Here is a 24,005-nt window from a genome sequence, read left to right on the forward strand (position 1 = left end):
CAGAAAATCCGACAAGTAAATATAATAACAATAAAATGAAGCAACGACATGAATGCCATCGCAGCGCCAAGGCGAGATATTATGACACTGCCAGCAACAATAAAAAAGTATAGCAGCGAAAAGAATGCCTGCAAGGACAATTGCCAGCACGAATCTCTTTCCCGTTCTGGGTTTTCTGTTTCAGGTCAAGAGCGCTCACAATGGCTAAGGAGACACGAGGACACGCCAGGAAATAACAAAGGATGATTGCAAATGCCTTATACCCTGCTGAACAAAAACCATATAGGTGTATGATAGTGGGGATTCCATTCAAGAATCGCTTAAGACGGTAAAGATGTCAGTTAAATTAATGTAATTATCAGAAAAAACGGTAGTACCACCAATCTCACCAACTTATACTTACTGAAGTTTGTCTTCCATACAACTTAACGCGCAACATTTCCACGGTATTCTACAAGACAGAGCAGCGGCCTCGAAAATATGTTGGCAGTCACTTCCTTGGGGCAGTGCCAACAACAATCAGGCAATCTAATTTGTTTTTTTTTTGCATTCTTTATTTCTTTAAAGACTTAATAACATTCATTATCCGCATATATTTTACGCTACACAGGGATTTTGGCTTAAGTTGTCTATGGTTGGATATGATTTCGCTAGTAATGATCTTAGTCTAGGTAACACTTAACCATCTGTTCATCGTTCAAGAGAGAAAAGGATTTTCTCAGCAGAGATATGCCTTAAGTTGTGCGCCATACATTTAAGTGCAGCAAAATCATTAAAATAAACATCACACATTCGATTATGGAAAGGTTCTTGAATAGACAAATTATTCATACTTCCTCCAACAAAAAGTTAGAACAAATGAAAATAATGTAATTACAGTTTTTAGACTTCGATGTGAGAAATTGATACGTTATATGAGATATGACAATAATATTAAAATGGTTTTTCTTGTACCAAATGAAATACATTCTAGGATTTCGTTGGCTAGATTACATTCTAAGATTTAATTAAAACCAGAGCCTTAATCGAAAATTTGTTATTTTCTTTCAATAGAACAATGTGTACAGCTGTTATCCTAAAATTTTAATAGCTTATGAGTCTTACGTTAGTTTCTTAAATTCTATGGCTTTGGCTACTTACTTGAGTTCATTTATACAGTTATGCGTTCCATTGAAAATATTTGACTGCCTCTTACTTTTAAAGCAATTTCTTAGCCAACAACTTTGAGCATTTTCCCTTAGACGACAAGCAAAAAAGGCCAAAGAGGAACAACGACATTTCAATGCTTCACTAATAAATGTGTAATATATAAGTACAGTAGATTTACTGATATGTACATACACTAGTTAAGCGAGCCGCACACGCGGCGTATACTTGATGTGACAAAAATTGAAATATATACACACAGAACTCTATGGGGTTTTAGGCCGAGTGGCTGGCTCCACTGTTCATTTGCTTCCAGGTTAATTGTTATCTACGCTGAACAGCCTTCTCGCTTAATTGGCTAGACAGGCGGCTCCTGTTGATGTTGCTGCTGTTTCCCGTGTTGCTGCTGTTGATGTTGCTGCTTGTGCTGCTTGTGATGCTGCCACGGCAGCCAGTGCTCCTCTGACAGCAACATCCCTGCCCAACTGCCGGGCGGAAGCTACAGAGAAATGCTATTAAGACTGGCAGCGCGTAGAGGGAAATGCGTGCAATTGATTTGGAAGCTAATATGCGTGACCAGGGCACCGATGAGCCCCACATCGCCCCAAATGGCGCCACAGTTGCTCTACTAGCGCTGGACGAGGCTGCTGCTGCTGCTGCTGCAGCTGCGGCCGCTGAAGTTGCTGCAGCAGGGCGTCGGCTCTTCTTCAGTTGTTTGTCTAGTTTGTGGAATCAAAGCGGGTAGAGGGTCAGAGGGGATGGCAAATGGAGAGCGGTGCGGAAGGTTGGCCACAATAGTGGCCCCAACTGTTGCTGATGTACTCGAACAAAACTGGGAATGGTACTCCAATTTTGATTGAGTTAACTTTAATCTTCTGATCCACCAAAAGCTAAATTCCTAATCTGATTATCATAGTAACGAACAACACTTTATTCGGAAAATTGGCTTTAGTTGGTGGAATACTTGAAACAAGTGTATTTGCATTCTTGTACAGAACGACCATAATAACTTTTTAATTAAATTGGCTTAGATTATTAATGTAAAAAACTTTAGAGATATTTTGTTAGGAAAACTTCTCCAAATTCGCATATTTGAATTTAATAAAACTTGTTATTTACAACGACTAAAATGGTATAAGGAAAAATATTCATTTTATAAAATCTAATTTACTCTACTTTACGACAACTGCAATAGCTATTTCTTGGAGTGCACAGTTCTTGTTGACCAACTAACCGCTGGATGATTGATGATCACTCACCTTCGACCGAGGACTGAGCCTTGTCCATGGACTGACGGGACTTGGACATGACCGTCTCCCGCGACTCCAGCACGGGAATCCTCTGGTGCTTGTCGCTCTCCACGCTTTCCTCGTTGCTCTGCCAGTACACGGAGGAGATTTTGGCGACACACTGCATTCGGATTATGGCCGGGAAATGCAAGAACGAACGAGCAGGGAAAACTTTCATCAAATCTGTGTACATTGATAAATGTGTGGGGGGCTGTGGGAATTGGGGACCATGGCGGATTGGCCATTCTTTTGACGACGTAGTAAAAATTTTATGCTTTCATTAACTCCCCCCCGTTTACATCCAAATAACCCGAAAATGACCCGCATACATCTCCGCAGCACACACACAAGTATGCACACCAGCACACCCTGCGCCACCACATATGCAAACGGACTGTGGCCCACACGGTGACCAAGAGGTCGTTGCACAGTGGATCCTCTGGAAACTCATGTCCTCACATAGTATTAACATATTTTGTAATCCTACGGAAATTGAATCCACAAGAGTGTATGCAAACGAATGTATATATTAAAAAAGAAAAACTAATATATACCAAATAAGAACAATTTGTGATCAAGGAAGGTATATTTCCATTTTTCGTTTAGTATAATTAAGTTATAATTTAGCAATTAGTCCTAAGGCAGCCATGTGATCCGATATGTTTCGGCATATATACTACATGCAATCAAATGAAAATAGAATAGAATAAAAGCTAATGGACGGAATAAACGGCCAATCAAACGGACATACCTATATCGACTCGGCTCTTGATACTGATCAAGACGTTATATACTTTATATGGTCGCAAATGTTTTTTATTTAGAATTGTGAGTATTAATTAATTATTGACTTCTTTTGGAACCACTGTGCATACATGTCATAAGAGCCCTTCATCTGCCTCCCGCGTTCGCATGAAATTTTGTGGCTTGTTCAACACACATTTGCACTCGCAGTGGTTGGGGTGGTTGGGTGGTTTGGTGGCTCGGCGGAGCGGTGGAGCGGATCAGCGGGATGTGATGGCCGGTGGGTGAGTGGCTGGCCAACTGGGTCCGAATGGATAATAATCAACATGAGCTGCCATGTTATATTGTCGCAAATTGAATCACAGCAACAGTGCGCTGGCAAATATGTATGAAACGGATAGCTGATGATGTATCAATTTTCATGGGCTGTCCTTGTGCCCAAAAGCAGCTTATCGCATCTTCTTGAGGGGACTTTTATTGTGACCCTTAAATAGAATACCCTTAACTTTAAATTAAAATTGTGTCATATTTAAAGTTAATATTTATTGCATTAATTTTTCCCATATTAACGTGTATTTTTGCTAGAAAGCCATTCCATCATATCATAACTTCTCACATCATACCATCATGTTTAAAAATGAAAGATTTTTCAACTTTATTGAGAAGTCGTCGTCACTAACTCACCTTTAGTTTCATGTCGCCATGCTTGAAATGTCATCCCTTCACCCGGAACTCCAGGCCCAATCGGGCGACCTCCAGCCCCTCGCGGCCCACAATCAACGGTTCATAAGGTCGCAGCAGGGAGCGGTTCGCGTGCATCCCGTTAATCAGCCAGCTGAGATGGCAGACCGGCCTGGATGGCGCCGAAGTGCAATTGACGCGGACCATGTCGCCAAGTTGGTACCGCGGCTGTCCGCCGGTGATTTGTGGTCCGTGCTTCGGGGTCACTGCAATAGCGGAAGAGAGCAGAGGCTTAGGATAAGGGGGATTGCTCTTTAATCATAGAGGGAATTCAGACAAACTTTAATTTTAGATTTTCTTATCAGATAGACTCTAAATTTCGCTTTATCTCTAAATCAAGTCTCAAATAATCACCGAGCAGCTGGCAAAAATAGCTATTCCAACTGAAAACTGAAAATATTATGGCCAATGGCTAATTCCAATGTTAGCAATTGTTTTATGTATTGGTCTGCGAATGTTTGTATTTGACCATATTAGAGTATAAATTTAATATTATTTTCCCTGATTGGGGGGTTCCCTTCGCAATTTAAATTTTATTAGCTTCAGAAGCCAGCGTCTGAAAATTCAAAACAAGAATATCACAAATGCAATAACACTACCAAATTGCTCATTTCGCTCAAATTTAAGCCAATTGTTCTTCGCTAAAACCGAAAAGAAAAGCAAACAAAACGCATATCTGAAATGAAGCTGTTGTTGCCAAACAAGATTGATGTTTAATTGGGTTTTAGTTTTCAGCCAAATTCCATACCCAGCTGTTAAGCGTGAGCTATCAGTTGTGCAATTAAATCAATTCCCATTCGCAACAAAGAGGACATGCAAATGCAGTTTAAGCTCAACTAAAAGGGAAAATAATATAAATACGAAAATGTCGAAATGCATCTCCTCGGTGTGCAATCTTTGCACGTTATAGTTGCAATTGATTTGTATCTCTTTGCCGTTGTGTGCCTTTTGTAGGTCACAGTGTTGGTCCTGGCCATGAAGTGCATCTGCTGGACAGATGGCGATGGTGACCCAAAAGGACAGCATCAAGGGGCAGGAGAGCAGAGCCATGTCTGCTGGCCCAACTGGCAGCATGCCAATTTGGCCAAAAGCTGTGAAAATCGACCAAAACTAAAGCGAAACTTCAATTAAACATAATCGATAGTTCAGCATTGATGAAAAGTTAGGAAAATGAAAGGAAACTTCAACGTTTATCGCACAAAAGAATTTTTCTTTCCCACTTTTTCATCTGTTTCTTAATAATGGCAATAATTGCTCCCGGACTTTGCCAAATACGAACCAAAGAAGATTGAGAAAATTTATAAAGGTTACACAGTGAAGCAATTTTGATCATATACCCTTTTTCATTATTACGATCTAACAGCAACGTTTTATTTTTATAAACTGATGACGGGCAGAAAAACTTAAATTGCAAAAAAAATATAGTTTTAAACATTTTTTAGGGTCGATCGATTTTTATGGCAACTTTATGTTTTACCTATTAAAGAATATAGAAGATCCAATACCAGGTGACTTTGTTGCACAGTAGTGTGCCAAATAAGGTCAAACTAAATTGCTTTTCCCTTCCGGGCAAAATCCTTTGTGTTTTCTGCTATTTTTTCCTCCCATTGTTCGGCTTAACCGAACTAAACTGCATAAATTATTATTTTCAGCGAATATTTCTACGCTCCCCTGACATTGATTAAGAGGTTGATATTTTGTGGCACTCCTTTTGCGTTTTGCTCCCTTTAATATTTGCTTAACTGTTCAACATATTTTCCCTTGTCGGTGGGCTGAGCGACTGGGGCTTATACATATCCCCTGTTGTGCTCCGCTCCAGTATCAATTGGTAATAATTGCTGGGCATTTTTATTCTTCGGCCGCCATTGTCCGGCTTTGTTTGCCTCCGAGGTCCTTCAGACAAGGGATCAACATGGATCCAGTTTGTTTTGCTTGGGCCGTGCCCACGGGTTTTTCTTTGTGCCGAATTTTGACGAACAATGGATTCAATTGAGCAACTGAAACAAATATCTAAGTAAATCGGATGCCTAAATAAACTAACCATTTTTCACCATAATAGCTTTTTGGCCCACGCATCCACACAAAAAGGGTCAAGGGAGCGCAATTGATTGAAAAGGAACGAGTTGCTGGGACTTGTAGCATTTCTTCAGTGGGTGGGAAATTAGGCCCACCAACGTATTTTTTTTTTAGAAAAGGCTACTAATGGCTAACTACAATTTTTTTTTTCTTTAATTCCTTCTTATTTCTCTCGGGAACTTAGGGCTTCTACGAGAGCCTTCCATCTAACTAACTAACTACTAATAAAACAAGAGAGAACGCTATAGTCGAGTTCCCCGACTATCTGATACCCGTTACTCAGCTAGTGGATGTGCGAAGAAGAGCCTTCCATCTAACTAACTAACTACTAATAAAACAAGAGAGAACGCTATAGTCGAGTTCCCCGACTATCTGATACCCGTTACTCAGCTAGTGGATGTGCGAAGAAGAAATTTCAACACTGACAGTTTTTGGCGGTTTGTGGGCGTTAGAGTGGGCGTGGCAAAAAGTTTTTTGGCAAATTAATAGAAATTTACAAGACTAATACAAAAATAAAAAAATATCAAAACATTTTTCAAAAGTGTGGGCGTGGCAGCTTTGAGCGGTTTGTGGGCATTAGAGTGGGCGTGGCAACATGAATCGACAAACTTGCGCTGCTTCTATGTCTCTGGAGTCTGTATGCTTAATCTCAACTTTCTAGCTTTTGTAGTTGCTGAGATCTCAGCGTTCATACGGACGGACGGACAGACGGACATGGCCAGATCGACTCGGCTATTGACCCTGATAAAGAATATATATACTTTATATGGTCGGAAACGCTTCCTTCTGCCTGTTACATACTTTTCAACGAATCTAGTATACCCTTTTACTCTACGAGTAACGGGTATAATTATATAATATGAAAAATAAATTAATTGTCAATGAAATAATTTAATATAGTTTTGTGTTAAAAAAAAAATATATAAAATTTAAAAAATTACAAACAAAAGCGAAATGTAATTAATTGCCTTCTTTTTTAATTGATTAGCATTGTTGGTTTAGACTGAATTTTTTACCAATTCGGTCCAGTATTTTCTACATGTGCAACTGCATTTCTGCCAGAGATTACGTTTAACCAATTTTCCCAACCGGATGCGGCCATCATATGCAGCTGAACGGGGACGACAGCCTTTTCCGACCATTTACGGCGCGTTTCCAACTGGGGAAGCCTCGTTTTCCTCACACACACATTTTCAATTTCCTCGCGTACACTGCAATTATCGCATATGTTGACTCCCCAGTTGATGCTGTCTAATCCAAGGAAGTGGGTCAAATGCATTTGGCAGACTGAAAGGCTTTTCCCCCTAATTGCATGCTATTATATTGGCCACAATGCAGATAATGGAACCAATCTATAATTTTAAGTAATTCGACAATTCAAATCAGATTTCCAAACCGCAATTTAATTGTACTAAATCCTCTGTTTCTTTTCCATTTCCACTGCACCATATTTGTCTCACTTTTCCAAATGCCTTTTGATGGCACTAATTTTATTTTCATTTCTCCTGGCCCAGAAATTCATTAGGTTCATTGATCCGCAAATCGTCATAGTCATTATGGCTCTGATTTAATCCGCTTACATCTGAACCGAAGAGCGGCATTCGTAATCAACCCAAGGGGAATGCGTTCTCTTCCGATTTTTCTTCATTAAAGTCTAATCGTAATTGAGTAATTTCCAGCCGAAAACGGAAGCTCCGATTGGTGGACTTTCGCCCCTCTCTCTGTTCGCCAGTCGAGGAAATATTTAGTTAGCCTAATTATGCGATACACCAATTTTGATAGCCTCTCACCGGAACAATCTCAACATTTCAATGGACGGAAATGAAGGTGAAATTAACCGTTTTCAAGCAATTGTGCTGACTGCTGACTGCGGTTGTTGTTAAACATCGTCATCGAAATGGGGCTTACCATTTGAGTATTTGGGTCAGATGTGTCCCTATCCTACGCACCAAATCCTCTTCGAGGATAGATGGATGATTTTGGTTGGATTGGCCTACCAGGTTTGTTTATGATTTGATAATAAGAGTGCACTTTAAATACTTACAAAGTTTGTTATTTAAAGGTAAATTACTCTATTAGTTTCAACTCTTTTTACATGGTTTTCTTTCTGTTCCGATCCAATTTAAGCTTATCTTAAAGACCTCGGTAAAGAATCCTGCTCGTATTCCATTTTATTCTAAGTTTTCATCCGCAACAGTTTTTCATATTGCGTTCGGCCATATTTTTACGCCATGTTTGGTTGGATTGCGCAAAAATTTCAAATTAAGTTGCAGACTGGGCGAAAGAGAGGTACGATGGCGAGAGAAAGAGAGAGATGGAGACCGAGCCTGGCGCTGTGTAAAAATCCCGAGTTGTAGTGAGCAACAGAATTGCATCACGTACATGGGCAATTTGCCAGTGGAAAACATACAATACAAAGAACACACACACATTAAAGCTCTGTGTCGACCAGGAAAAAGGATGGCCGAAATCCTTCCGTTCCCTTCACCCCGCCATCCCTATCTCTGTTTCTCTGAGCCCGCTGGCTTTTTTGGCACAGGTTTTCTTCGAGAATTTGTAAATCGCAGCGAGAAACAATGCCGGGCATAAACTAAATAAATGTGAAATATTTTATACATTTTCGTAGAGGGTCAGAAAGAGACAGTGTGTTGGAAAGTGAGAGAGAGAGAGTGGCTTGTGCGAGAAAGAGACAGCTTTTGTTGCTCAATAACAGATTACTTTTCGTCGCTTAGTTCCCTTGCTGCAATTAATCTTAGCGCTTTTCTTCCGCCAAGTTCTAGCTGTCCCTCTCTTTCGCCCTAAAATGTATCCATCCTGTTTTCGCCTTGCGCCCTCTCTTTCTCTGGCAACTTTTTTGGCCACTTTCACTTACCCACAACAATCATGTCCTCGTGACCGGAAACCGTCTGAAACGAAGGCGCCTCGCCGGACACTTCGCAGCGATATCGGCCAGTTGACTGAAGACTAACTGAGCGCAGGACAACGACCACGTCCGTCGAGTTTTGTAACTGCAAGAAAAACGCAAGGGAAATAGGGTCACTAAGTGCAGAAACAAAAGTGAAAGCGCGTAAACTTACGTACTATAAAACGGAAACTGTATTTTCTTAAACAGAAAACAAAAATTCTTTAGGAGCTTACATAATAAAATTTAATTTTAATGTTTAAAAAATAGGCAACGTCGATTTCCTTAACTTAAAAGATAGCTATTGAACAAATATTTGAGCACTCAACGATACGGAGCTTTGATATTGCGGCCGTTATCGTGTAGTATATCCTTTTACATATCGAGTAAGGATGGAATTAGTCTCATGTTATATTGCAGTCTGCATTTAATCTAGGTTACGTACAATATATGCACACACCTACTAAAGTAGAATGGACTATGAGTTTACTATTAGTTTACAATACAGGTACATATATCCAGTAACAAACTCTGATTAAGAATTAACTTGAAATTTAATTAATGCTATGCATCTGGAGTTATCTAAGTATCCAGTTATCTAAAATAGCCAGCCTAAATTTGAGTTGGTTTTTGGAGCATTTTCGTCGTCATCATCCGCGTCCTTTTCATCGTATTCATTCTTTTCGTCGTCTCCCTCCTCCTCTTCCCCTTCATAATCATCATTATCGCCATCATTCTCATCCTCTTCCTCTCCAAGGATCAGCTCGGTCAGGGACTCCAGCATCTCCCCAAGATCCTCATCCTTCACGGGCATCACTTCATCTATAGATTCAGCAGTGGGCGAGACGTGAAAGCTCCGCATCGAATCTCTGAATTTAATGGCATCCTCGAGATTTAAGATGCTTAGATTCTCCTTGTTGCTTAAATTCCTTTCTATTGTGTCGCTCATAGGCTGGCGAATTTGGTCAGCAATCAAACGGACGACGTCCTCGTGATCGATGGGCGGCACCGACTCCTCCAGCGATTGCACCAATTTTGACTTTCTATTGCTCATTTTAAGCCCGGCCAAAATCTAATGAAACAATTTTCAAGAACTATACATTCTAAAATTTCAAACCTAACAATTATTTCTAGGGATTCTATAAACGCCGATAGTTGTATCTGAAATAATGTTTCTCTTTGCCAAATTTACGAAATAAATCTTTGATGATTTGAAAACAAAGTTGTAAGTTCTTAAAAGATTTTGTAGTATATTTATGAAATTGCTGTTACTAATTTGGTCGCAATTTATAATTAATGGAGAGTCCCTAAAAGCCACTGCAGTTATTACTTACCTCAACATCCACTCCTGGAAGCGGGAAAACCTGGCCCGGGGGCATGTCCCTGGGCACATAGCGGTAGAACTCGAAGCCATCCTTGTACCACTTGACCGAGTACAGTGACTCCCCGTCGAGATCGAACTTGCAGCCGAGCACGGCATCCTCGTGGCGCATGATGTGCTTGGGGATTTTGATTTCGGTCATTGTCAGGCATTCCACGGATTCTGGAAGACAAAAAGCGGAGGAGAGACAAAGAGTTATTTGCTTGAAATTCAGACGTAGTGTGTACGACTTTAATAGGTCCTTAGGCGTGGGCTGGTTAGCGGTTTCAATGCCAGTGGCAGGACATAAATAACTTGCAGCAAGTGCATAAAAGTCAAGGAAATCGAAGGAAAGGCCTCCCCACTCACTGCACTCCAGAAAGGCCACCCCCAGACTAGAACAATGCGCTTTTGTTTTGCCAACACAATGGTTAGTTGGCTGGGAGAGAAAGTGAACGCGACTAACTTGAGCAACGTGTCCTGGTTGGAAAGTTCTTTCCCAGGCAAAGATGCTGCCTGGGTGCTGGCGGTGGAAAGCTCTTGGGCCTCGGCAAAGTATAACTCAGTACTCGAGACAATGCTGCAGAGAAATGAAAAGTTGCCAACTTATTTAACAGCCCAAGACAATGACGGAAAACTGTGTGTAGTACGCCCGCTCGCAACTGGGCGGGCAATTTGGGTCACGCAAATCGAGATATGAAATTAATATTGCAGCTCTAAAGTGAGCAGTCGGAAAGTGGGGCAATCCGTGGTAGAGCAGGGGATTGTGCTGCTTAAGCCATCCCACAGGAATTTAGGATGTGCCTGATTCTGTACAATCTGTATATCTATGCGGGCTGAAATGCTTCTTTAAAAACATTTCAACTTGGGTACCACGGGTGAGGGACGGAAAAGTTATTTTTTTCTTTCTTCATATTGTAGCGTTCTAAACGAACAAAGTAAATATTGTTATTAAAGAAAAAAAAAAATGGTAAATAAAATTTCCAAAATAAATTAAAGAACTATAAAATGCCCTGTTTGTGTTTAATTTCGTTTTTCAAGCCAATCGTTCATTAAAATACCTTAGCTTATGAGAGGCCTTGTTTGACTTGTATTGTATTGTATTGTATTGACTTGTAATATCATTACCAAACAAGTCCTCAATTCATTAAATATTCCTAACTTTCAAAGGCTTAACTCTACTCACTCTCAATTGGAATGTCTTGCGTCACAAAATACAAAAGGGTAAATTAACCAAGACCTTTACTTATTCACCCCTCATACTAATGTAATTCTCGAACCAATTTATACAATTTATACAATAATCAACGCCATGTTTGGGCTCAATTAAAGCCATGGTAAACACATATTCTCGCTGTCAATTCAGAAATAGAACTCAAAGAAAATCCCACTCTTAGCATTAAGTCCGTCAACAGCTTTCGAAGTTTATTTTTGGACGGGCTCACAAATAACAAAGCAATAATGTTTAAAAATACAAGTGTTGGCGGCTCGAAAGACAAAAATGACGTGTGCCTAAATATAGGGCTCAATTTAATTGCCCAAAAGGATGAGGCCTTGTGCGTTTTTTTAAAGAAGCTTTATATGGTGTCTTTACAGGGTACTAAATGTTTTGAGCTCGGCCAGTTTTCCGATTTCATGCTTTCTGTGGTAGTTAAACCAACGCAGCGACAAACAAACAAACAAACAGAAAGCACAATGCAGAAAGGCAGAAAAAAGAAGAGCCGCCGCCATTGAAGTCGATGACGACGTAGATGATGATGGGGCAAATGCTGGGCTACCGGGAAGTGGGCGTGGTGCTCGTGCCACGCCGTTCCGTGGGCTTTGCCCCTTTGAGTGCATTTCCGCTTTGCGGCGGCGGAGGCAACGTCGGCGTCGTTTGAGTTCTTTTTTTCCGGCCGGTGCGTGGCTCCGCTTTGGCGGACACTTTGTGCAATCTACGAGTGTATTTCACCTGTGTATGTGCGGCTTAAGTATAATTTAGCATTTTGCACTCTCCAGTAGTTTGTTTACTGCTGCTCCGTTGGCGGTAGACAAACAAAGTGCGTTGCCAAAAGGCCATCACACAAAGGACCGCCGACACTGAAGGCTCCTCAGTGCTCCTTTTTCTTCGCGAAGTAAGAGAATTTTTAAGGAACCACTATGAAAACATCCTTGAGGCACAACAATGTTCTAAGGAGCTTTAGCCGGCCAGTGACTTTGAGGAATTCTCATTTTTTGTGCATTTTTAAGCTTACTTTAGAGCCACTGTAAAATTTAAAACGAAATAATTGCGAACGCTATGGTTAAATTGTGTGCTGTATGGTCCCATAATAGTCCAATAATTGTATTTTTAAACTTAATGTAAAAAATCAACCGTAACACTTTCTGATCCCACGCCTTAACCAAATTGCCAGATTTCTAATTACCCCGATGCCCTCTTCGGGCCATTCGTTATTTAAAGTTCTATTGTATTTCAAATGTTTCGATATGAAGGCTTGTTTTCAATTCTTCTGTTTGGTTGGCTTTTAAAAGTTCTTTGGGTTTCAATAATTTGTTTCTTTTGCAGCTTTCAGTGGGACAATTGCTCGGAGTGATATAGCAAATTGCGTTCTTGATTACAATCCAATTTGTGTTGTACATGAGGATTGCGGTTTCACACTGAATAGCAAATGCTTGTTAGACTTGCATAAAAATGTTTTTTACCATAAAAACCAAGCGAGTGGGTTACAGTAGAAATATACAAATTAAACTATAGATATTTATTATATGTACTTGCAGCTTTTGAATCATTTATAAGCGGACCCTGTCCGAAGGATAAACAAAAGTGCCCATACAAAAATTATTTATCAGGAAAAACTTTTGATAATACTTCCAAATAAAATATCCTAAGCAAATACTAAAATGTTTGTCAGAAATGAATAGTTTTTTAAAATTAATTCGTTCCAAGAGTCCTTACTCAAAGTAATCACTGTGAACAGCATTCCACGTAGTGACGAATCGCACCAGAAGAGTGTGCAAAGACGACACCAATTGAAAGACACAAACTAAAGAGATCGCATACCAATTAAAAATTATATGGTACAGGAGAAAAAGCGATAATAGTAAACAAAATAAAAATCGGGACTAACTCGGCTGTTGACATAACCCACAGAAATATTATTTAAAATCCTTTTCAATAGACACCTTTTTTACAACATATAATCAAAATATAAATTTTCTTAAAAAAAGTAGATATTCCAAATTTTGTACGTTAGTACTAGTCGTCGCTAGTTTTTAGCTTTAGTAAGAGGTGTTTACTCATTTATATGGCAAAATCTGTGTGTTGCTTTGAAAATTTTCAAGTGCGCAATTGTAGGCCTTCAGCAGCTAATTAATAAGACAGAAATTGGAAAGTTTTGTCATTTAACTTAATTGAGAAAAGCCAATGCCAGAAAGCCAAGTTAGGATTGTGCGCCTGACACAGCCGGAAAGTTTTCCATTTGATGTCGTGTAAACGTCATAGATATGGCCGAAAAGGGATCACTCACCACTTTCTTCGGCTCACCTTAAAACGAAGCGTCACAGACAAAAGTTTGCTACTTAATTATTGTTGATTTTTAAATGATTTCATTTGCCACCCGAGGGCAACAAATGTCAACCACAGACAAAAGTTATCCACCCCCATTTACCGAAATGAGTTTCTTTTTGAGGTTTAGTTGTGCTCGAAATCTAATTCAATGTTAGGGGGAGCCCAAAATTGCTGGGGATGGGTGTCAAGTGCAGAACTTTACTGCCAAAGTTTAGCTTTGCATATCATTATGGTTCTCTGATGGGGTGAGCAATGTCCTTAGTAGCCTAAACATTGTGCCAGCGGGTGCTCTTCATAAGTAACTAATGAACTTTTCAAAGTTTGAGGGCGGTCGATTTTAAAGGCGAAACTTGTCGGGCAATTGATCTGGGACGGTTGATGAATTTGTAGAACGGACATATCAATTAAATTCATCTGTATGCACAAAAATTTTTTTTTTAAATTGACATTTCCCTATAGAAGAAACAAATAACCAATTATGTGAAGGGGTGCGATAGGAAATTTAAAATTGCATTTTTTTTAAATGCTCCTATTTTTGTCACAAATACTTAACGCTATATGGAATTTTGCTTGAAAACGGCACAAAACAAACATACAAGAGAATTAATATTTGGCATAGAGACCATTTTGCAGTCAAATTACGAGGATACCAACTCACTGAAGCGGATTGGTTACACAATGCAAACTTTGTGTATCAATCTCGGCACTTGTTTCCCCTTGATCATTCGGGAAATAAGTCCGGAAAATTCTGTGCAAAGCAATTGCAATTTTCAATTCACATCTGACTGTCACATGAGCTCAACTCAGCTCAGCCTGGATTTTACTCCCCTATTTCGCTCCTCCTATCAATAAAGCTGGCAACTGGCAACTGGCAAATGCAAAATGCAATTAATTTTATTAGAGTCCATTGAAAAATCGGCCCACATAAGGGAGGCCATTGTGCGGAAGGTTGCCAAGCCAAGAATTTACGGCCCGGCCAAGGCTTCACTTACAATGCAAATTTTTCCAGACAGCACAGAGGAGACAAGGAAATTATGATGCGGCTGGGTTCGAGAGCTTACCCATGGGTTTTCAGGGGTTGTGGGCGGCGTTGCGGGTCCGGATACGGAGCTTTGAGCAAATAAAGATGTTTTTCCAATGTTTCGCAGACGCCAGCAGCGTCAATACGCATCAATCCCCGCCTGCATCCTCCGCAGATTCACCATAACCACTCTTGCCAGCCAAGTCAGTCGCCTAGAACGTGCTTAATCTGCAATCAGAGGCGGAAGTTGGTCTCCCCCTCTTAAGCCTGCCCCTCCTCCTATGCTCCGTCTGTCTTTCTGTCTAGTTTAGAGTCCGGTCCCCTCTTTATTTCAGCTGCAGTCTCAGTCTCAGCCTCGACGCGATACTCTTGGAAAGGGTATTGTAATTTGAGTCTCGAAAGTAATCCTTTCTCATTAGTGAAAAGAATAAGTGCATAAACTTAATATCCTTTTTACATATCTAAATAAGGATTCTTTTACTAAATATTGTTGCCCAATGCAGGCACATGTATTATGTAATTGTCAAACCAAAAGCATTCTTTTTATACTTTTGATTTGATTGCAATGCATTTTATATATCTTGTATGGATATAGATAAATTTGGATGCATGTAGGTATCGCTTAATATTTCGAAAGCAGATCATTGTTATCCGATCCTTTCCCTTTAAAAATATCTCAAGAGTATTAAATTCTTCGTTGCTATTAACGTTTTCCACTTCCTTTTGACGACTAGTGCATCCTCGTTGTCCTGGTCGTTGTCATTGCAGCGGGAAAACGGGAGCACGTCTGCCACTCCCCCTGGGCGGCCCAACGCCCCTTAACCCCTTCTGGCCACCAAAGCCAACAGCTCCCAGTTGTCAGCTCAGCTCAGCTCAACTCAGTTCAGTTTTTGCTGCATTGCAGGCGCACTTTCATTTGCATATTTCGCAAAACGAAAGAAAACAGCAGGGAAAAACAAAAAATATACGCCATAACGTAAGGGGAAAGATGAGAGATGCTAAAAACTTAGCAACAATCGATCGAATCCCATTGAGTCTGTTTCATGTTAGACTATTAATCGCAGGGCGCATAAAGTCGCAAAGTTGCGATATCGACTTGACTTAAAAGAATTTTGTTACAAACTTACGACTGTCATTTGTAAGCACTGTGAAAAGCGCAATATGCGACTGCTGTATGGATTACAAGCTTAATCCTTCGACATTTGTGTGTCAACAAATCCATTCATTATGCAGGGGCTATATTATTCCATATAATTACCTCCAATTCAGTTAGTCATCAATCCGAGAAATACCTACTGCATAAAATTAACCAGGCCAAGGTGGATCGTCTATCAAAGGGACATGCATAATGCACTTTATTTTCTTTAATTAGAAAATCAATTAAATTACTCCAACCAGGCACAGCTGGAATAATATAATTAAAGTTCACTTTGCCTGACAAGCGAAATAATATCAAAGATGTCAATGCATAAGTCGCAAATTATCCCTCACATGCATACACATAAATAAATACACGAACTTCAATCATTAATCATAGTACTGATTGCCAAAAAATTATGATAATTTAATTAAGAAAGAATGCCTGCATATGCTTTAAATATAGTGTCAAATTGCTGTCATACATTTGTAATATAATTACGAATAGACTTTAATAAGGGGAATTCATAAGACTGAATTCAACCTTTTTACTATTCATGCTGATGGCCAATAAGCCGACACGTAAGCCGACAATCTGTTCGCACCTCCCCACTTCGGACCCTTCGATGGGCCCTCAAGAACACTTTAACTCAGCCTAATCGCTGGGAAAGGCACTTAATAATCCTTATAGGTATTTATGATGCCTTTGCAAGCCAAGCGAAATCTTTAATAAACTCCACTCGAAGGAACCTCGAGTGTTTGCCGTCTGCAGGAACTTTCATTAACTGAATCAAAGGGGATATCGGAAGATATTGGAAGTGTGGAGAGTGCCGAGGGTGGGAAAAGAGGGGAGTGCGTGTCGCTCAACATTAGTTTCATGTGCTGCCAATAAATGTGTACCTCCCTCTACATCGGACATCGTACATCGGACATCGGTGCTCGGTCTTTGTTAGTTACAATTTGGCCAGAAGTGTGCGCCACGTTAACTTAATTTCATTATTTGTTGCTCGCTCCCAGTTTTCCCCAATTTTTTCCCCCTTGTGCGGCATGCGTACGTGACCCCATAATAGGAAAATAAGATTTCTATCTATAATTCAGGCAGCGCTCGCTCAAACCCAAGTCGGCTAAGTGCCCGCAAATAATAATCATTTCAGTGTCCCCCGTTTGTCTAGACAGAAATTGTATTTGTCAGTCATTATTATTACTTCGCTCTGCTGTCGCAATTGAGCGTGGAAGGAAAGCTAAGTTAAATAGTAAACACGGATCTGCCGCAGAAACTTTTTTGCTTTGACAACCCAGCCGCAAAGGGAAGCGGAAGCGGAAATGGCAAAAAAAAACTTGAGCATGTTTATTTATTTAATTAAATGCGGCAGCAGGAAAGTTTCACTGGTGTTTTCTATACATATATAGATATCTTTTTTGTTTTTTGCTCTGCCACTCGGCAATCAAGCTAATTAAGTTGAAGGTTTTCGCACACACACAAAAAATTAATATTAATAAAATATATTAATTGCGGTGGGCGCCAAAAAAGGATGCGCAACTAAGTGAATTTAATTTATGGTTCAGTCATCCGCAAGTTTTGTTTGCTGTAATAAAACTGATATTCTTTTTCAGCAAAAACTAAAACCATATTCCGCTTCATGGAAAGGAATCAGTCGTTTTAAATTGTGTACAAGTATTACTGGTTTTCTTTTGCAACCTATAGTAAAATCGTTCTTTCTAACCCCTTTACCATTTGAAGAGGATATTTAGGGACTTCAGTAAACTCCAATCGACATCTTCATTATCTCCGCAAATCAAAAGTCTTCTGCTAATTCTCCCTTGTGGTTAACCGCAACTTTCGCTTGTTTGCCAGTTAATTTTGTTTAGTTTTTGCTCAGCAGTTTGTTGAACTTAATTAAAAATAAATAAGAGGCGGTGGTGGCAGTAGCAAACTTGCTGTTTATTAAAGGCTTTACGAGGTCTTGAGAGCTGAAGGGATTTTAAGGAAGGATTTATCCTCACGACCTGACTGCCTTGACTTTGCGCATGACTTTCTGAACTTAACAAAGTCTTGGCAGGCTCTCCAGTATCGATTATTAAATGAATTTCAAATAAGTTATCTCGCAGAGAAATACGTGATTATGAATTGCATTTAGAGGGAACAAGTGTGTAAGCTTAAAACTTACCGAAGCATAGCTGGAGCAGCAAAAAGATGAGGGCGCCATAGGCTAATGAATATCGACAGTTTGTTGCAGGATCCATGCTGTGTTTTCTTTTCACACTCTGCGTTTCCCTGTTAGTTGCTTCTGCTAAAACTTTAGTTTTTCAATTTGTTGCGGAATTTTCGGTTATTTTTCTTGTCCATGCTCGCGCTTTTCTATGTTTGCCTTTCATTCGTTTGCGTTTTCTTCATGTCTCATTTGTGCAATGCAATAAATTTTCCTTGACCGCCAACGAGGGAAAGCGTCAACCAATTGCTTTTCTTGTTGTTTTGCTTGTCGCTGTCGTTGGCTTATTTATATTTATTTTCCATGAGCTCGTTGCTATTTGCTTTTCCTATTAAGCATTCGCCCACACAGAGACATCTATGGCCAGTCACATTTACATGTTATATCCTGCCACTATTTGTATTTGTCTCGCAGTCTCGTTTCCTTTTTCGGTGTAGTTTCCTGTTTCGTTATTTTTTGTGTCTCCCAACGCACTGAATTTAATTGAAATATCAGCAAAACTCGCCTAAGACCATCTGAAAATAGAATAAATAATAAAATGTATAATATTTATCTTGGTTAAAGCTCGGTTTTGTCAAACAATTAAGTTGTTCTATTATTATTTAATCATTGGCCTGAGTGGTTTGATTTGCGTATAATGGCCTTTATTGGTACCAGGAAAAGTCATTTGTCATTTTCTTTGGTTCTATTTTTGGCTGCCAATTAATGTAACCGGTATCCACTTCTGGGCCCCATAAAATTTATATATTTGGAAACTCGAAGCTATTTTAATTCCCCCTTTTTTGGACCTGTGTTGGCTCTTGTCTCTGCAGTCATCCGTATAGTATTAAATCTTAAAGTTTCATTAAAACAATATTTTATTGGAACGGTAAAGGGATTATATTTCAGGTTTGCGTAAAACTAACTCAACTCGTATTTATTTATTCCTAATTTAGCGATCATTGCACCACAGAAATCGTATAATATATTTGTATATGGAAAGTTGGTAATAGATTGGCTTTTTTTAATTTTTTGACCATTTTGTAACGCATAATTACCTGCTAAATAATCCTTTTAAACTCCTTTAACGAGTATTTAAAACGCACCTTCTGAATTTGATCTTTTCTGTCTACATATCATTTCAAAAGTTATTTTAAATTGCGAGTTGCCTAAATACTGCATGAAATTTTTGAATTTCGCACTGAGTAAGTCTTCTTCATAGCTCAACATTCCAGCTGCCAATGTCCTGAAGCCAACAAAGACAGTCGCTTACAATTGTCATTGCATAGAAACAAGAAACCAAATGAATTAATCATACAATTTATGGCCAATAACTGTTAATTTGAATTAAATGCCCTCCGAAGCGAAAGCTCAAAGGCAAAGCCCACAGCTCAGACCCAAAAATCATTGAGCAAAGGCATAAATTAACAATACCATTGTATGGCCCGAAAATGTGTAATTGTTCTCGGGTAGGCAGAATTAAATTTGCATAAAATCAATTAAAACCAAAAACTCTCGGCAAGCATCCAAGGCACTTGGGGGAAAAATCTGTGAAAGCCTTTTGGGCAGAAAGTTTTCCGAAATCATGTTTTGTAATTAGAGGCCATGAATAATTTTAGCACCTTGTTGTCATCTATTTTAAGAGACACGCATACACTGAGTCACATGTCGAACGGTGAGTGGCTTATGCAAAATAGTCGAGTCGGACCCTGAGCGCACACACGCTGCGTATACTTGATGTTGGCTCCTGAGCCGAGTCTTTTGCATAATTAATTATGTGGCAGGCCTGGTACTGGCTTGTTAAATATGCAAATATTCGGAGAGCAAGGTCTAAGCGGACTTAGACACCGCAGGTCACTCACATCTTTAAAATCATAGCTCCTAGATTTTCCTTCTTAAATTCATTTTGGTTAGAATCCCCTAGTGGAAGAGTTTTTTGTCCAGCGCTTTAAAAAGATTTGCCTATAAGGCCATGTCCAATAGCTCGTTGTAACACTCACAAACACACTTTTTGGGGGCGATGAAGGAGAAGGGGAATTTTGGGGCTTAAGCGCCTCCAACGAGAGCTCTCTGAATGCCGTATGAAGAATTGACTGAATGGCCATACGAGAAATGCCTCACTGACTGACTGACTGAATGCCTGACTGACTGAATGACTGGCATTGCCCTCTGCGTGCTTGTGTGTGTGTTACCCATTGTGGGTATTGCGTTGGTATGTGTGCGAGTTCTGGGGCCTTGAACAGCCCTTGACGTTAGTTCTACGGACCTGAGAATGGCTTTAAAATTTAAGCCACAACTGTGCTATGCTATTAAAGCATCTGCAAGCATATAAAAAGAAATTTTTAATTTTTAGAAGTCTTAATTATTATAACATTTGAGACTTCTTCTTTATATAATAAAAAAAGTAACGTTTTTTTTAAATTTATTGAACGTTTTAAATTTAAACGTTTATTGAGCAGTCCATCACGTTCCAAAAATATGACATCATAATAAATAAGAAAAGTATTTGCCAAGACCTGAACCATTAAATCCAGAGCGGATGAGATAAATTACATGAAACTGAAAAATATGTTTCCCTCAATAACGAGGGTGGTAATCTTTTTATTTATCGCAATATTTGAGTTTTAAGTGTCAATTGATAAGGCCATAAGGGTCAGCGAGCCATGGAACTGACCTCTGGCAGAGTTTCGCAATTTAAGAATGTGCTGGTAGGAGTTTTCTTCCCGCTTCCTTGATTTTCCCCCGACTCGCCCTGATCTAAATGAGACTAATGAAAGCCCATAACTCAAAGACCGGACAGAGAATGTCCCAGCTCGGCAACTCAAATTAATTGGCATTGTACGGGCATTTCAAACATATGGCGGAAAATGGAGGTGTCCACACGTCTGTGGTCAAAATTATAGGATCTATTGTGTCGTATTTTCCTGTTAACATATTTTAATGCAACTACCTTTAATCGTGATTTAATGGGTATCAGACCAGTCAATTTAATTCGTAAGTTTTTTAAGTAATGTGCTCATCATAGATATCACCTCCCAAAGGACTAAGAATTTATGATATAATCATGTTAAAAAATAATTTAAAAATACAACAAAGCCTTGCAAGCTTACAGTTTAGCAACAACTTCTGGTTAGTCGATATTATTGTGTCCTTGGCTGTCCCTTGCCCGTAGTATATTGCTGTTGGCCCGTATCCGGCTATAGAATTTCATAATTATAATAATTTATGTTGACACCTGAGGCGTGTGCACAAGTTGAACTGGCCCCTAGGTCCGCGCCAAGTTAATAAAACTTTAAGTTACAATTTGTGTGTTGCTACGTTGGTGTGTTTCCCTCTCTATCTGTCCTGAAAAATCCCTTAAGAAATATGAGCGAAATTGTATGTCGCATAATACTCACTTATTGCCTTGCCGGCGATGCCTTTCTTTTGTTTTTGGCTTAGCGCTATTTTTCCAGAGAACTTTAGAGAACTTCAGTGGGATGGCGTTTTTGTGGGCGACAGTGTTTTAGCCAAGTTTACCTTTCGCTCTCTCACCGTTTTTGTTGGCGCTGGCCCACGTGCATAATAATAACAAATGATTGGTTGTCACGCACGTAACGGTACTTTCGTTCATAATTTATGCATTTTAATTTGTCAAACTAAGGAGGAAGAGATGGGAAAGTTCCACTCGCTGATGAGAATAAATTCGTGGATTTCAACTGGGAGGGGGATTAGTTTTCTTTTCTTTCACCCAACTGCAGTGGACTTAGTTTGTTTCTCCTTACTTTCGCTTACATTTTATTCATAATTTGCCATCTCACTGCAACACAAGCACACACACCTTGGCAAATGAAACACTCACACAATCGCACGTACGCACGAGTGTCCTCGGTTTTATCGCGATTTTCAGGACTCGGGGACTGGAGCAAACTGGAGTGGAGAACGGAGAATCGGGAACGGAGAATCGAGAATCGAGAACTTTGCCGCCACACGGACTTGTGTCGCCTTCACCAACCACACAGCACCAATAACCGACCAAGACTAAAAGCTTCGCTCTCCTTATTACCTGGTTTTTACTTGGCGCCCAACACGCACACCCCTGCAGACCCCCGCACACTCGAAAACACACACGAGCCAATTCCCGAACTGAAAAACGACGACCGGATATCAGGATAAAAAGCGACTAGAACGCACAAACTGGTTCGCATTGTCTGAGGTTGCGAGTTACGACCGTGAGAGAGCTCTCTCTCTTTGTCCGGAAAGAAAGTAAGAGAAGGCGGGAGAGAGCTCGCGGTTGGTTTGTTTCAATTCCATATTCCACACATGTAATTTAACAGATATGTTAGCCCATCTAACAGTATGGATGTTATAGCTTGGGCAGCAGAAATAGTGGGAAATTTACAGGTCAGCTGAATTTTAACAGCAGCACAACAGAATGCCATTTTTGGGCCAAACTGAAAATTGCGATTTAAAATTCATCAACTTCATTTTATTCTTATTGAGCAATATTAAAAAAGTTATTAGTTATTTTAATGCCATGATTATCTGGAGATGCATATGGTAGTCCAGTTGCACTACGCAAGCGGATGTAATGTAGTGATACGTTTATTTAATCACTAGTTAAGATTTAAGATCCTAACAAAAATACAGCAAATTAGTAGAACTTTCTTCGTGCAAATACTCCATCGCTTGCCCCTCCAAATAAACCCAGAGATGATGTTCGTCAAATGCCTAGTTAAGTCCCGCAGAGCCTGCACCAACAGCATTTTCTATGATACGCACACAACATTGGTAAACAACGAAAACAATAGAAACAAGTGGAAGAACAAGGAGCAGAACAAGAGGAAGTTGGAGAAGTAGGAAGTAGGACAAGCAACACAGATCCTTGCCCAGTGAGGCATCAATAGAAAATACCAATAACATCGACATCATCCTCCGCATCATTAGCCCAAACAAAAACTGCTGACTGGGGCACAATGCCAGCAAGCAAATCGGGCGAGGAGCCTGCCACTCCCCCAATTCCGTGCCCCAAAACCCCTATCCCGAAGCGTCTATCCCCTAACCCACCGCTCACATCATTTCTAGACCATCGTAACCCTAGCTCAAGGGGCTCCAACTTTTTTTTTGTGCTGCACATGCCCCGCTGGCAATTTGAAGTTGAGCCAACAGCTAGGAGTTCTCCGCTTTCTAGTCCCCCCTCTCTCTAACTTCGGCTTTCACTCGCCTCTCCTAGTTCTTACACCGCGAATAAAATATTTGCCCATAGCCATTGAAAGCATTATTTCTTAGACTATCCAACAATATGCTTAATAATGAAAAATTATTCTAATTCACTTGCCAATCGCTACAATACATATTTAATAAATCTTCCCAAATGTCCACTATAATTTCTCCCAGTGCATCTGCCGGCATCGGCTCATTGACAGTCATAACGCTGAAATGCGCCTCAACTTGAACTAATTTGTGCGCAATTTGCGCGAAGAAAGGCGTCGGAAGCACCAAAGGCAATGCCAAAGAGAAAGGGACATACAGATATAGCCATTGAATGGGGAAAGAGATGGGGCGACTCTATGCGAAAGAGAAGGCTGATGGGCGAAGAAAGAATGGCAAGCATTTGCACTTTTACTTAAGCGTAAAACTTTTCTTTTGCAGGTTGCAGCCAACTAATTTTGCTTCCTTTTCCTCGAATGGATGGAAAAAAGCGATGGTGGCATAGAGACATTGAGAGATAAGAAGAGATAGAAATACTGTTACTGATTGCGTCAACTTTTTCTGCAACTTGCTTTGTTTCAAGTTGTTTCTGTTCTCTGGAGTTTTTATAGCAAAGTATATGGGTTCTAGAAATAAGTGTTACCTTCAAGAAGGAAAATTCAT

At 39.9% G+C, this 24,005-nt stretch overlaps 3 protein-coding genes and 1 long non-coding RNA gene across 5 annotated transcripts; 1 reads left to right on the forward strand and 3 right to left on the reverse strand.

Annotated features, from left to right (window-relative positions):
• Positions 1-529: 529 nt before the first annotated feature.
• Positions 530-22,181, reverse strand: LOC6529487. Its single transcript, XM_039372240.2, is given in 7 exon segments — positions 530-1,865; positions 2,406-2,556; positions 3,864-4,126; positions 8,869-9,004; positions 10,233-10,441; positions 18,132-18,688; positions 21,551-22,181. Coding segments are annotated over 6 exon segments (1,230 nt in total). The 5' UTR covers positions 18,208-18,688; positions 21,551-22,181; the 3' UTR covers positions 530-1,470.
• On the reverse strand, positions 5,244-6,205 carry LOC120321027. Its single transcript, XR_005560585.2, has 2 exons — positions 5,972-6,205; positions 5,244-5,917 (listed from the first exon to the last, which is right to left on the reverse strand). It is a non-coding gene; the product is annotated as an uncharacterized LOC120321027 (long non-coding RNA).
• LOC26534798 (trigger factor) lies at positions 9,308-10,063 on the reverse strand. Its single transcript, XM_015197359.3, has one exon. It carries the CDS (start codon positions 9,950-9,952, stop codon positions 9,497-9,499), a length of 456 nt encoding a protein of 151 aa, XP_015052845.1. The 5' UTR covers positions 9,953-10,063; the 3' UTR covers positions 9,308-9,496.
• LOC26534621 lies at positions 12,660-13,152 on the forward strand. 2 transcript variants are annotated; one of them, XM_039372242.2, is made up of 3 exons: positions 12,660-12,754; positions 12,804-12,956; positions 13,016-13,152. In XM_039372242.2, exons 1-3 carry the CDS (start codon positions 12,715-12,717, stop codon positions 13,114-13,116), a joined length of 294 nt encoding a protein of 97 aa, XP_039228176.1. In that variant the 5' UTR covers positions 12,660-12,714; the 3' UTR covers positions 13,117-13,152. The 2 variants fall into 2 exon arrangements, with proteins under 2 accessions (XP_039228176.1, XP_039228175.1); XM_039372241.2 differs by having other exon boundaries at positions 12,664-12,749.
• Positions 22,182-24,005: the final 1,824 nt, after the last annotated feature.

Source organism: Drosophila yakuba, chromosome 2R (assembly GCF_016746365.2).
Source record: "Drosophila yakuba strain Tai18E2 chromosome 2R, Prin_Dyak_Tai18E2_2.1, whole genome shotgun sequence".
Classification (NCBI taxonomy): Eukaryota; Metazoa; Arthropoda; class Insecta; order Diptera; family Drosophilidae; genus Drosophila; species Drosophila yakuba.